Source organism: Rhea americana, unplaced genomic scaffold, assembly GCF_003343005.1.
Source record: "Rhea americana isolate MKP2758 unplaced genomic scaffold, rheAme1 scaffold_209, whole genome shotgun sequence".
Lineage (NCBI taxonomy): Eukaryota > Metazoa > Chordata > Aves > Rheiformes > Rheidae > Rhea > Rhea americana.
The window spans coordinates 748,274-761,991 of record NW_028186249.1 but is presented as its reverse complement, the minus strand read 5'-3'; the positions used below and the strand labels follow the sequence as shown (position 1 = coordinate 761,991).

The 13,718-nt window shown below is 43.4% G+C and overlaps 1 protein-coding gene across 2 annotated transcripts in view; it reads left to right on the top strand.

Annotated features, from left to right (window-relative positions):
• Positions 1 to 2,273: 2,273 nt before the first annotated feature.
• The window catches only part of TWIST2 (twist family bHLH transcription factor 2), a 45,869-nt gene continuing 34,424 nt past the window's right edge, over positions 2,274 to 13,718 (top strand). For both annotated transcript variants that reach the window (XM_085304386.1, XM_085304387.1), the window contains exon 1: positions 2,274 to 3,037. In XM_085304386.1, the coding sequence (XP_085160512.1) occupies positions 2,518 to 3,000 (483 nt within the window). In that variant the 5' untranslated portion in view covers positions 2,274 to 2,517 and the 3' untranslated portion in view covers positions 3,001 to 3,037. The remainder of the gene's footprint in view (positions 3,038 to 13,718) is intronic.

Genomic DNA, 13,718 nt, shown 5'->3' with positions numbered 1-13,718 from the left:
TGGTTTCCCTAGCTCATTGTGCACTGGTTTCTCTTAATACTTGGAAATGATCCCAAAGACTAAGAATAGGTGACTTCTAAATACTTTGAGAACAAAACTGAATACAACTTATGAAGCTGTTTTGCCTCTGAGGTGTAGTTTTATACTGACATTGCTAAATCAGTAGCAGTTTATTTTGCTTACAGGACAGGACAGGAGATGTTATCATCATTTAGACTTTTCTCACCATGCCTTGTCTTTCTGGAGCTCAACAGTCACCTAAACCACAGTAGTGTACTATTCAAAATTGTTTCAGTGGAATCACTTCAGCATCAGACCAGCCCCAAATCAAATCTTGGCAATTGCTGCAGCACGGGAAAATGCTTTCTAATTTCCCAGTGTAAATTCTGCTTGCCCTAACTCATCTGAGGACAATATTCTCCTGTCAGGTCCATAGTGCTGTTAGAYGGCACCATGGTACCCTGCACTTGCAGAGCTCCATGTTTCAGCATGCTCCTGTAGACACAAAGTTACTGCCCGCCTCTTGCCCCAGCTGTGAGCCCTTGGCCCTCCTAGAAGACTGACTTTCTTGGAAATCTRGCTTTTGGGTCCAAACATGAGAGCGAGGCACCCGTCCTGTCCAACTCGGCRGGGTCTTAAATTGGATTAAAAATCTATTTGCAGAACTGCTTTGCTTTCCGACTTCTGTGCTGCACCTGAAAACCTTTCCTTTTGAAAGCAAACGCAGGCTCTCCCCAGGGGCTGCCTGGGGAAGTCTTTCCACTATAAACATTACCTACCAGTAGTAGAGTCAGCCCCAGGSAAGCCAAAATTCCTTCTCTTACCAAAGAACACTTTCCAATCAAGCTAGACATTATTTTTTCCATTAATGAGTGTTGATACCTACTGGAAAACTTYGCAAAGAAATCTACTCCAAACTAATTCTTCTAATTCAATATCTACCTTTTATAAATTTCTTTTGTCTTATTTAAATTCTRTTTTATTTTTCTGATCCTTATTGTAAACATGATCTTTGCTGCTCAGGAATGTGTCTGTTCCTGCAATTTGGGCTTTAACTGAAATCAGAGGTCCAAATTTGATTTTATTCTGCATTAACTCAACAGAAGCAAGCAGAGTTTTCCCACATTTTCCCTGGTGTGATGGAGAGGAAAAATAGATCCCTCATCTTCTGTTTGATACATCAGAAACCTTGGAACTACCACTACAATTTTTATGCCCCAGAATACTATGCTTTCAATGGTAAGATAGACTGAAGGAAAAGATAACCTCCCACCTATCTCAGGTCTTGCTTCCCAAAAAGCACTAATAGTACTTAAGAGAGAAAAAAAGTGGGGAGAAAAATGGCAGGTGAATGTGCTATGTGGCCAATACTACTGCTCCAGGACACACCTCCCAGGGTTTTCTGGAAACTATTGGCTGCTTTCTAGATGATGCACATTTTGGGTTCTTCTGGGTTTGTCTTTTACGTCCCTTTGTTCCCTGCCAGTAGAAACATTGCCTGCTGCTCCCAAAACTTTGACCCTCCCTACAGTACCTTGCACCCCAGGGATCTTCTGTCAATCCAAAATCACCCAATCATACCTGGTGGGGGACAGATTCCCACCCCATCTCTCCGCCTCCAAGGCTGCATGTGGGAGGACACAGCTGGGTGAGCAGGGTGCTGCAAGGGGAAGGAAGCAAGAACACTTTGCAAAGGGCTTTTTGCAAAGGGCAGCTTGCCATGGGCACTTTGCAAGGCCTCCAGCACAGGAACCCCAACACTGCAACAGGGCAAAAGCAAAAGCCAATGCCTTCTCCTCGCTCCGTGCACGTGTAAGAGCTTGGGAAAAAGCCRAGCTATAGCATGCACCATACTTGGCAGCCTGATTCAGGCTAGGTACCACTGCAGCCCAGCAACAGAGCTGGGATGTACCCCTTGGCCAGATAGGATCCCGTTCCCAGAGCTGTGCRAAGGGGCTGAGAGGCACATTGTAAAGTTTGCAAGCACGCCACAAGCAAACCAGCACCCTGAAAGCTCAAGCAAGGGGTTGCTCTGGAGGGATCCCTTCCCCAGCTGCAAATCCTGAATCGGGGGGGGAGGGGGAGGGTTGAGTTGGGGGGAATGGTCGCAAGCTATCTTTTATTCAAGGTGCATTCCCAAGATTTTAGTTAAGTGTAACATAAAACTGTGAAAGTTTAGCAGGGGAAAAGCTTTCCTCCCACTGACCTGGCCGGCCAATCAGAAGGGAGCCCCGCACCTCCCTCACTTCTGACAACTATTTAGCAACTGAGCTCAGCTAAAGTTTCCAAAAAGTTAGAATAACTTCCTCTCTCCAAGACCTCAATTTTTGCACAACCCCGTCCTTGAAATAAGAGCCCTTCAAGCAACCTGGAAAACGTTTGGTCAGCAAAAAAAAAAAAACCTCCTGTTTTTCCAAAGGATCTGTCTCAGGAATTTAAAGCACATTTAAGACACACACACTCACATAACATAAGGAGGGGGGGAAAGTCTCTTCCCCTCCCCTTCTTGCAGAAAGCATGGAAGAAAGTTCCAGTTCTCCTGTTTCCCCTGTGGATAGCTTGGGGACCAGTGAAGAGGAGCTGGAAAGGCAGCCAAAGAGATTTGGCAGGAAGAGAAGATACAGTAAGAAATCCAGCGAAGATGGCAGCCCCAACCCAGGGAAGAGGGGGAAAAAGTCTAGTCCCAGCTCCCAGTCTTATGAAGAACTGCAGAGCCAGAGGATCCTGGCCAATGTCAGAGAGAGGCAGAGGACTCAGTCGCTCAATGAAGCCTTTGCAGCCCTGAGGAAAATCATCCCCACCTTGCCCTCTGACAAACTCAGTAAAATCCAGACCCTCAAGCTCGCAGCTAGGTATATAGACTTCCTCTACCAAGTCCTACAGAGCGACGAGATGGACAGTAAGATGACTAGCTGCAGTTACGTGGCTCATGAGAGGCTGAGTTATGCCTTCTCAGTATGGAGGATGGAAGGAGCATGGTCCATGTCGGCCTCACACTAGCCACCGCCAGGGCAAAGCAAATGCATCTGCCGAAGGGGTAGGTACCTCTTTTGTTCTCCTAGCTTGCGTCGAGATGCTCCAGGTCTCCTCGGGTGAGGGCTGGAGTGGCTGGAGGTTTCTTGCTGGCCTTGGCTGGATGTGGGGCTTGGTGCAGCTGGTGATGTATGTCGGGGGGGAAGGTAGAGGGACCACGGGAGTGTTTCGGCCGCAATGGTGCCCAGGTGAGGTGGGATAGCTTGGCCGGGAGCTGGGGCTGGGGCACTGCAGCAGGCCAGGGACCTGGTGCCTCACCAGGCAACGTAAATGTGGCCGGCTCYTTCCCACTCCAGCACACCAGCTAACACTCAAACAGAGGAGCTCCTGGGGAGAATGAAAGTCAGATTTGCCCGTTTTTAGAAATACCAGCATGTTTCCACTCAGCTGTAATGGGGGGGGGGGGGTAGAGAGGGAAGTGGTGCAGAGAGCCCACTGGCAAGGCAAAGTGGTGGTGGGGGGAGAAGTCATCGCCACACAAAATTTGCCAGAAAGTGTTGCTTTGGGGAAGGATTTTTTTTTTTAAGAGAGGAAAAGGCGATCAGTAAAACAGCCTGCCAAGGGGATCGGAACCAGCTGCTGCTAGGTTCAGCGGGTGGCTGTGCCCTAAAAACCTGGTGCTGAGTGCGCCTTGCATCCTCTGCTCACCCCAGGGTGGCAGCGGGGCCGGGGGATGCGACGGGTCAAGAGGACCCCAGTGGCGTCCGCTGGCGGAGCCCCCTCTCCACCGCCATCCGAGCTGCGTTTCCGTTTGAAGCAGCAGCCGGCAGATGCTGTGCCTGCTTTTTTCCCCTTCCCCCTTAATGCCACGAACAGCAAACTCTGGTCTGATTTTCATAGCGTTCAGTTTCCCTTCCCCAAAGCACCAGTAAATTTAAGGCCAGTGTTAGGCTTTTCTCAACTGGAGTGCAGTTTCTGATTTACTCCGAGTGCTAAGCTCTTCCTCCTCATTTTCTATTACCAGAAAGCTACTTCCTCTTATGTTTCCTTTTTAATGTGCTGGGGAGAAAAAACTATAAAGAAAAGCAAAGGCCTTTAATAACACCCTCACTCCAAGCTAATTAAGCAGACCAGTTCTGCATTGTATCATCCAGAGTCTGCATACATCCAGTTGCTTTCTTGGATTCAGTACATAAAGCAGACCCTAGTAAACTATTGCAAACCGATTTCAAAAGAAATGCTGTTTACGGATGCAAGACTGAGGATAGGGCAGTTTGCCTCCCATAACACAGTGCATGATGCAAAATGAAATAATTTCACCATGCAGAGACCCAGTTCCTTAAAGATGAAGAGAAAGTTCATTCCAGCCCATTGGCCAGTATTTTTTAAAGAGGCAAATCCATCTTTGTTTTATCAGCAATAAATAGCCCAGTTAAAAGCCTTGACACAATTGCCGTAAGTTATTTGCAAAAACCCAAGAAGTGTTCAGAGAAGGACTTACTGCTGGTGTAAAATGCAGACTTAAAATCATTTTAGAAACCACTTTAAGCAAATGTTTCACTTGCATCTTGAAACATTCTGTATTTTAGTGCTGCAATAAAAGTTTCTGTACATTCTTCTCGAAAGCCCCAGAAAGGTTACTTTTTTAAAAACAAATTAATTACTCCATCCGTTGCATGCTTTCATGAATTTAAACCTGTCTGCTACTTCATTTAGTTTAAAAAGGTGACTCTGTTGCCTTGTTTTTTATGGGTATTACTACCATTATGATTTTTTRCACACTGTGCCCTAATTTCAACTGTAAAAAGCCAAAGTCGAGTGACTTTTTTCAAAAGATAAGCTCTCTCTCTATAAAACCTAGTGTCTTTTCCCATGCTAATCTGCCTAAAAAGGCTACAGCAAATAGATTAAAAAAACACACCCCAAACCCAGGCTTCTTGTCAAAAACAGATGTAAAATGTCCCAAACACATATTTCTTCAGCAGTTTAGATTGGCTGAATACTAAAGTGCTGTGATGGAACAATGCATTTATTCTGTTGTTTCCTAAATGATGTGCTGCCATTAGCCCATGATTTTTTTAAATCTATTATCTAATATATATCTGTCCCTCTGTTTCAAGCAGTACTTCAGAGGCAAAAACTGCTTTTTAAATCATGTTCCAAATTTACTAGTAATAGAATTATTACTAACACTGTTCTGACAAGGTGGATATTATATGTGGATCCTCAGAGACTGCTCCTTAATAAAAGAAATTCAGAGCGATACTTCAGAGTGCATGAAAAACTACGAAATAGAGCCAAACCTAGACATGTTTTCCATTTGCCTCGCGGTGAATTGATATTTGGTATCTTTTCCAAAATTCAACTTCCAACCAGCTGGCTAGAGATGGCTTTTTGCTTATCATTTGCATTCACAGAGAGCACCATCTTCCTTGAGTAACCCTGAACCCCCAAACTTTCCCCGCTTGCTTCTAACTTTTGTGTCTGTGTGTGCGTGAACACATGTGCGGTCAAACTGTTGAAAACRTTGTTGACAAATGGCCTGGTGTGGTGTGGTGGGGTGTCAAATTCTATCGCTTATGGTAACAAAAATTGTGTCTGCCAGCAAAAAAAGGTCGAGAAATGCACTAAAATGGGCAAATATATTCAGCTGATGTGGCATGGGAGTCTGTATGCATCTGTCCCTTCAGAAGGTGCTTTTGCACACGAGAGGGATCTGACTGCAGTCTAGATGGCAAAAAAAGAAAAAAAAAATCCTTAGGAAATGGTGCTGTGAATTTGGGAGTGCATCCTGCATTTCTTAGGAATCAGCAATTGCCACAAACTTGGGGTGTGCACAAAAAAACAGGGTGAATGCCGTTCGGACTGTATCGCCGTGAAGGTTCTCCCTTTTCCTTGGGTTTTGGAAAGAAATAGGCAAGGAAGGCTATCTCTTTGAAGGGGCAGTCATTACTGTTCAGTCGAAAAATCAGAGCAGCTTTCTGATTAGAAAATCAGAGTCCTGGGAACTGGTAAAATGCCACCTGGCCTCCACAAATGCCAGTAGGTGACTTTTGCTCATTTCTTTGGCAGGGAGAGGTTTTCCTGTTCTGCTCTGTGTAATTAAAGACAACTTATTCCTGTTGTTTCAAGTGGAACAGGCACAACTTCTCACTCCTATTAGTGTGCCAGGCGATCGGATGTTTCAGTGAATGTCTGAAAGGCAGATCTCCCCAAGCCTCCTTTCCTCCCATCTCCACCTCCTCCCCACTGGTTCCTGTGCCTCTTACCTTGCAACTGCCTTTTTTATTTTCCTTTGGGAAGTTCAAATACTCTAAACTGCACAAATATCAGGAGAACAGAAAATACGTTTTTCCTGTTATGCCACTTGGTAAGGAAAAGCAGTACGTAACCAGGATGCCAGGGACACCAGGAATAAAAGCCAGCACAAAAAGAACAAAACCACAAAAGCATCAGCAAAGTGTAAACCACGATATAGCATTAAACCCTGGGGCCGTATGACAAGTCGGCCCGCAAAACCCATTTTCTATTTGCGCTATCATCAGTGGGCTCTGWGATGAGCTGTTTGCATTCCACGGGCTGGTACTTCGATTAATAATGCCTTTGCCATCTTTTTGCGTTTTGGGAGATGAGTAGAGTGCACGTATGTGAGACGCAGCATTCTTACAATTGTTCCTTAAGCATTCTAGGGCTGTTTCCAGAATAAAACATTAGCATCCTATTTCATTTTGTCCTTAAAGAAGCAAACAGATGTTATCTTTGCTGGCCCTGGGAACAACCTAATTCTATAGTTTATGAGAGAACTACAGTTAACTGGGGGTGTTGTGACACTGGAACTAAGCCYTTTTTGTCCCAAAAGCCCTATTTTTTTATACGCATCCTTACAAAATGTAAATATGTTTCCTTGACAGGAAGGATTGTAAAGTTTGGTATTTACATTAATAGGTTTATAGTGTGTTTTTTTTCATCTCAGTGCATTTAAAAGCCCAGCAAAATGCATTTTGGATCTTCTGTTTACGTTTCTGTCTTTTCCTGGGAAAGAATAAATCTGTTACACAGAGTACACCAAATATATAGCACTCAGCCAGCAAAAGCTCAAATTAAGAGACCCTTGAAAGAGAGGGTGCAAGGAAAATTCTCGAGAGAAACACAAATGCAAAAGACAAATCTGCTATAGAATATATGCACATAAACTAATTACCTACCGATCATACAGAGTTAGAGACACGCRTGGTGGACAGAAACGCTGGATCAGAACTAAAGACCATATAGAAGAGCAGTAAAAACATGTTATTACTTCGTCTGCTGGAGCCAGTGCTGTGGTAAAAGTCCTATCTTGACAGATGCGYATTGAAGGATCATTAAGGGACCAGTAAATTAATACATTTTAGCTAAGTAGACCTAATTTGTCTCCAGATTAGTCATCTCCACACTGATTGTCTGTGCGGAGTTGCTCCAATTTTAAGAGTTTGCAAGCTTCATCATTAAAACAAAGGGGAAGACTGCAGCTCTTTCTGATTACCACCCTTTGCATTTTTTCCTTCAGCATATTTTGGGCGTATTTTATATGGGCATAAGTAGTGGCAATAAATTAGCCTTGAAGATCACTACAGTTTCTTGCAGAGCAGGGACAGATCTTGTAACTGCAGCTGAAATCTCTTCTGGGGACATTTCTTGTCACTCTTTCCTCCTGGCAATATAATTATTTTTATAGCCGCAGTTCTGAGAATCATTTCCATGTGGTTCAGCAGAACTTTGAAATCTCTAAGCTTGAAATCTACAGAATTTATGTCTTGCTGCAAGCCATAGGAATAGTTTGATGAGGCCATGAACATGTAAGGGAACGCCACCACAACCCAGAGCACAAAGCAAGCTCTACATGTAATCAGGGAATTACAGCTGCTGGTCGGGAAAAGCATACATTTTTGGTAGCTTTTTTCCCTATCCAGGCTTCACAGAAGATTAGGGGGAAAAATGATTAAAAAAACTGCTGTGCCATGAAAAATGTGCTGGGCCAGATTCTCTGCTGGCTCAGAGCAACCTTGYTGATACTCGCTAGCTCATGATCCCATCAGACATCTCAGTGGGTTGTTCTAAGTCACTTGGAGAGTGCTATACACCAACATTTATGATTTACTTCTTAGACAAATTTGGATGTGAGGAAAAGCAAGTCCTCCAGCTGGATCCTAACAGCAGCATGCTAATTAATGATTAGATCTGGAGAATTAAAGTAGTAAAAAAATCTGTGGAAAAAAAAATCTAGGTATCCTAGCATTTAATTAGATTTGCAGTTGTTGAAGATGACCACTCAGCATCAACAGCTCATCATACAAATAACAGATTTAACTCAGTCAGCCTTTACCCAAATACCCTCATATTAATACCCTCTTTAACCATTTCTACCTCAGGGACCTCCAGCCCCCCAACCAGACCTTGACATTCGCAGTGGATTAACCAAGCTGGTGTTCAGATTCAGCTGCAACATGATGACTTTTCATTACATTGGGCAAACAAAGCGTCAGCTCCAACTCTCATTAAGCATTATTGCGTATTGTCAACATCATAGCCCTGGTCCTACAAYAGGGCTCCTCTGTTCTCAGAAGACTCCCTATGTGGTCAAAACTGTCCGATCAAGGCTAGCTTTTGCAACGTGCTCGTCCCTTCTTCAGGACTCACTACGCATACTGAGAGATGAACCAGTCTTGCCTTCCTGAATTCACTTTGGTGGGACTTTTGCTGCAGTAAAGACTGCAGGACAGAATCCTGTTAAACTGAGCTAGATAGGAAGAAAAGATGCTGTTCTCCAACAAACATCCTGTCAGCTTTTTGTTATGGTCTTCTCAATCTCCCTGGTACTGCTGGTGCTCATATTTTTTTCTGCATGAGTGTACAGGCATGTAACGAGGGAGCAGGGTGACACTMTCTCTTCTGGATATGCTGTTCCTCCTATATTACAGCAAGACTTTGGGGGAGAATTTGATTTTAATTTTTTTGCATAGTCTCTCGCTTGTAGAGTTCACTGACTCCAGGCTTTTGGCCTTCAGAAAGAAAGGAGCATTTTCACTTATGCAGGACAAATCTGCCTTTCACCCCTGAAAATCAGTTATCACACTRTGGGAAGCAAGGTTAGCTGAAAGGAAAGCTGGTGACATCAGGACCAGCAGAAAGGTGCACACGGTTTACCACACCGGGACTCCGATTCCTGACAGGGAGGTTTTTTGGCACAACTCCTATACAAATATTAAATAAAAAACAACTGTTAAGTATTGCTAAAATAGGCAGCTGGGGTTTTCATAGAGGTGTATGACTGTTAGCTGGCCGATCTCTACGGATAGTCATTTCAGAAGTTTGAGCCTTTTTTGAGGGAAAAGACATGTCAGTCTAGTCGTTCAAACTTCACCCAGGCAAAAGGCAGGGTTGTGCCTTATACGATCACTTCTCCAAACCAGCCATCATGTGGGYATTTTTCAGTGCAAGCAATGGTTCCATTCACAGTGCTTCAGTATTTGAGTGCAATCTTGCCACTCTCAGAGGCAAGCATCACCATGCACATCTTTTGCAAGGGTTAAAAGCGTTAAAATAATTTGGAATTATTTTTTGGTTTCTGCAGTGTYTCTCTTTGCTAAAAGAGTCTCATTTCAGCAAGCTGTAGCGTAAGTAGCACCTTGAAATGTCCTTGCTGTCTGCTGAAAAAGGCAGCAACTAGACAGGCCCTGTTTTGCACACCTTCAAAAGTGATCAGACATCAAAAAGAAAGTAACTCTTTTGCCCTGCACTATACATTGAGCTGGAAATGAGCAATAGTTCCCYCTCTCCTCCCCCTTCTCTTCTCCTCCCATATTTTGCTCCTCTCTGTCTTTAACCATAGCTTGGAAAGAAAAAGAAAAAAATATCTACTAGTTCAATTATATATATAGATATATATATATAAGAAAAGGTCCAGTGAGCCTGTACTAGCTTTAATCAAAATCTTAATAAGCTAGTTTGCCTTGTTAACTGTCACCCCTGAGAAGAAGCTTTAGCATTTCCGTAAGAGATATAAGACTTGCTAAACACATGCTCTGTAATATATGAATTAGGTTTCTGATTATTCTGGCCACCAAAAATCCACATGCAGTAATTTATGTAATTATGTCTTCTCTTTAAGCTGTTCGTGTCATCTTGAAAAATCATATGTTGGTGCTTAAATCTAAATAAACCTAATTGCTCGAGGTAGGAGAGATGGAGGGATCACAGCTTCCAYAGGAGTCTTATCAAAAATCAGTTCATCGAGCTCGGAAAATTCTGGGGTGGGGGTGGGGGGAGATGGATCAAGGGAGCAGATTTCATTTAGAGAAGCAGAAAGTGGCATTTTGCACTGCGCAGAGGATTCTGGCAGATCGGCATCCAGCTTGCCTGACASTGTCTTCCTCATGCATTCACCATGCATTGATGTTTCCATTGTGTCCCGAAGAGCCTGGACCCAGGCAATGGCAAGTCGAGTTAGCCCCAGGGTGGGCTCAGCAAAGCCCCTGCAAACCCTGCTGGGGGCACTAGGGTCTCTTAGCCTTTGGGCACTTCTCTGCCTTGTAACAGTCTAGGACATTGCATGTATTAGCTCCTTCGTATTAATCTGGCAGAGGGATTGCAATGAGAGAAAATGTTTCATGCTCACACGCAAGCAAACCCAGTTTATGTCACGTTTGATGTGTACTATGAAGAAATYTAGCAGCAAGGTACGGCTCCTAAGAAGAAATTCCTAGTTAGGAGGAGAACCTAAGAAAATACTGTGAGGATGTTAGAAATAAAGAACAGACTCAGGAGAATTCTGAAGCAAACAGATACAAGTTTCCCTGTACCTGTGTATGATTTGCCATTGGTAACAGGGTAATTTAGAAAACAAAAAAAGTTTCTTAATGCTTTCACAGAGTGTGTGMCTTGGAAGCGCTGCCATCCTCGCTGGCTTACCCTGTGCCACCCATCCACAGTGGGGTGCTCCTGGGAGCAGAACCTCCGTGCCCGGAGGCTGCCTGGGGGCACCGGGGACACGGAGYGGAGAATGTAGGGAGCAGTACTGCCCGCGTGCACAGCAGTGAACCTGCAGGCTGCTGCTTTTGATAGGAGTGACGAGTGGGCTACAGYGTTTTGTGTTTGCAAATGTAGCTGTCACGGCAGAGGGCATCAGATGCAGCGCGCCACGTCCAGGCATGCAAGGAGTCTGACAGGCTGATTTAAGAATAAGCTGTAAACTCTAGCTCGGGCACTTGTACCGCAAAGACCCCAGAGGGAAAAAGGTGCCCACAGGCTGCCTCGAACAAGTGGCACAGCCCAGGAAGAGCAGGGTTCTGTGCTTTGCTTGCTTCTGCAGGGTCCACTTCTGACTAGCCATAGTCCGCTCCCAGGGACTGCATGCCCATTCGTGGTAGGATTGCAYTAAGAGGGCCAACAGCAGTCTCTTTCTTTCAAGATGAAACCCTGCTAATGACCCTATGAGATAGATACCAAGTGCCACACCAAACACATTAGCTGATTCCCATCTTGCTCGAGGTCCAAAAGCATCTGATGTTACTGCAGTACTTGGAGATGCCCTCCCATCCTGCGCACAGGGGCAGACCAGAGTGCCATCTTCCACAGTAGACCATTCCTGGATGCAAACAATATAGTTTCGTATCGGCATAGCTGCAGATCCAGCAGGGTTCCTGGGAGAAGAGCAGCTGGGGCACAATCAAATCACTAATCACAAGAATTAGGACAGCAGAAAAATAGTTTTTCAGTATGCCAAAACTCAATGTCTTTGTCTCTCCCTGTCTTGCACACTTTCTACCCTGATAACCGGCGCCGTTTTTATGCATTTTGAGTGATGTATGTATGGATTCATATCCCAAAATCACCTTCTGCAAATTCTTGCCAGCCATTGCATCTTTTTCTCTTCTGAATATGCACCGGCACCAGTCCTGTAGGCTATAACTGTGGGATGCAGGAAATTAGTGGTCTACCTCCGTATGGGGTGAGCTATCTTCCACTGGGAAGCGACAGAAATCAAACTCRTTCAAGAATATTTTCGGGGAACAGAAAGAGGTGTTGTAGGCCACAGCAGCACTGCTTAGAGTGTCAAGAAAACAACAAAATGAAAATTTCACAAGAAGCTACCGAGACATAAAATGATGCAATAAAAGCAGATCAGATGAGATATATTGTCTTTAAAAAAAAGAGAGAGGATTAATACTTATAAAATAGATTAATGTATATTTCTATGCATTTAAAGTATGCAAAATGGCTATTCTGTGTGTACTAAGGCAATTTCTTATTTTGTCTGAGGAGCTCAGGAAATTTCTAATATAGCCGAGTTTTTTGCTCTAATTATTAGCACAATGCTTCAGGCACAGCCAGGCAATCTCTGTGTTCAAAGCTCTCTTCCAGGTCAGTGGGGTTTTATGTACTGGACAACCAGATATTTTGCAAGAGATTTTTTCATTCTTTGCCCATGAGAAGGGCTGTTAAATAGATTCTTGTTATTATCAGCACTAAATAGTCTCTCTTTTATACTATATAYGTGTCTGAAATGTTCATTGTTGTAGTGGAGCTGGAGCACAGATGACAGACAGCTTTCTAACCATCTTCCCTGTAGAGAAGCAGCAAAACTGTGCTTGCATTTTGGTACAGAGAGGTGATTCAAACATCAAGTTTTGAACAGTTCAAGTTGCAGTTTACATCCCAAGCAAAAGCAAGCTCAGGGTATCTCTTTCCAGTGATCATCTCTGCCCTCAGAAATTTTATGCACTCAAACTAGGGATCAAAGTCATTACGATAACTTAACGCATGTAAGGAATAATTCTTCACTATTTTATGCCTCCATGCTGGGGAAATGACTGCATAGGATCAGCATAAGAAAACCTTATTGCCCTAAAATACATTACAGGTGGCCACTGTGGCTAATATGTGCACAGAAAATTGGGAAAGTGGGGCAGCATTTTAAGAAGTGAATCAGGAGCTTAAAATCCACTCATTTGCAATGTGACTGCATTAATTTGAAAGCTCTGGGTTTGGGCTCTTTTTTTTTTTTTTTTTTTTTTTTTTTTTTTTTTTTTTTTTTTTACTCCTGTGGGTGGCAAAAAGTAAATATTTTAAGGCAACTCAATTGACTAAGGGAAACGCTCTCAAAAATACCTTCATTGATCTTCAAAAATATAGCCCTTTATTCTTAGCAATAAATTATGCCAGAATTAAAGAGCAATGTCTGGCTTTAAAAGTGACAGTCATCAATTGTAATTCTATGTTTTTTATTGTTCTCAAATAAGTCATTAGTGGACTTCATTCCTACTGTAGTTAGAAACACTTTTCATGCACCTCACATAATGAATCAGAAGGTATTTTTATAAGTTCTGCATATATTTATAAGATCTGCCCATTCATCTCTGTTCCTTCAGAAAAAGAAACCTCCCGTTTATAGTACATGTTCCATGCTGTTTCCTAATACCATAATTTCCCCAGCCATACAAAGGGCTTGTGTCATACTTTTGTTCCCGAGTGTAGCTTTTTCTTCATCTTACATTTAACGGCCATTTTGCGAGTTTTCTGCGCGACAGAGCTTGAGCAATATTTGCTTTTTTTTAGTGAAAAAATCTCTTTCCAAATAGGGAATCCATAGTCCACCCGAGAATTACTTTTGTGCTGCCGCTGCACTGCTCACCATCCTTTAGCTCTTTTTGATTTCAGGCACCTCCTTTACATGGCATATGCAACCCAAGCATTTCAAAATGGATGGC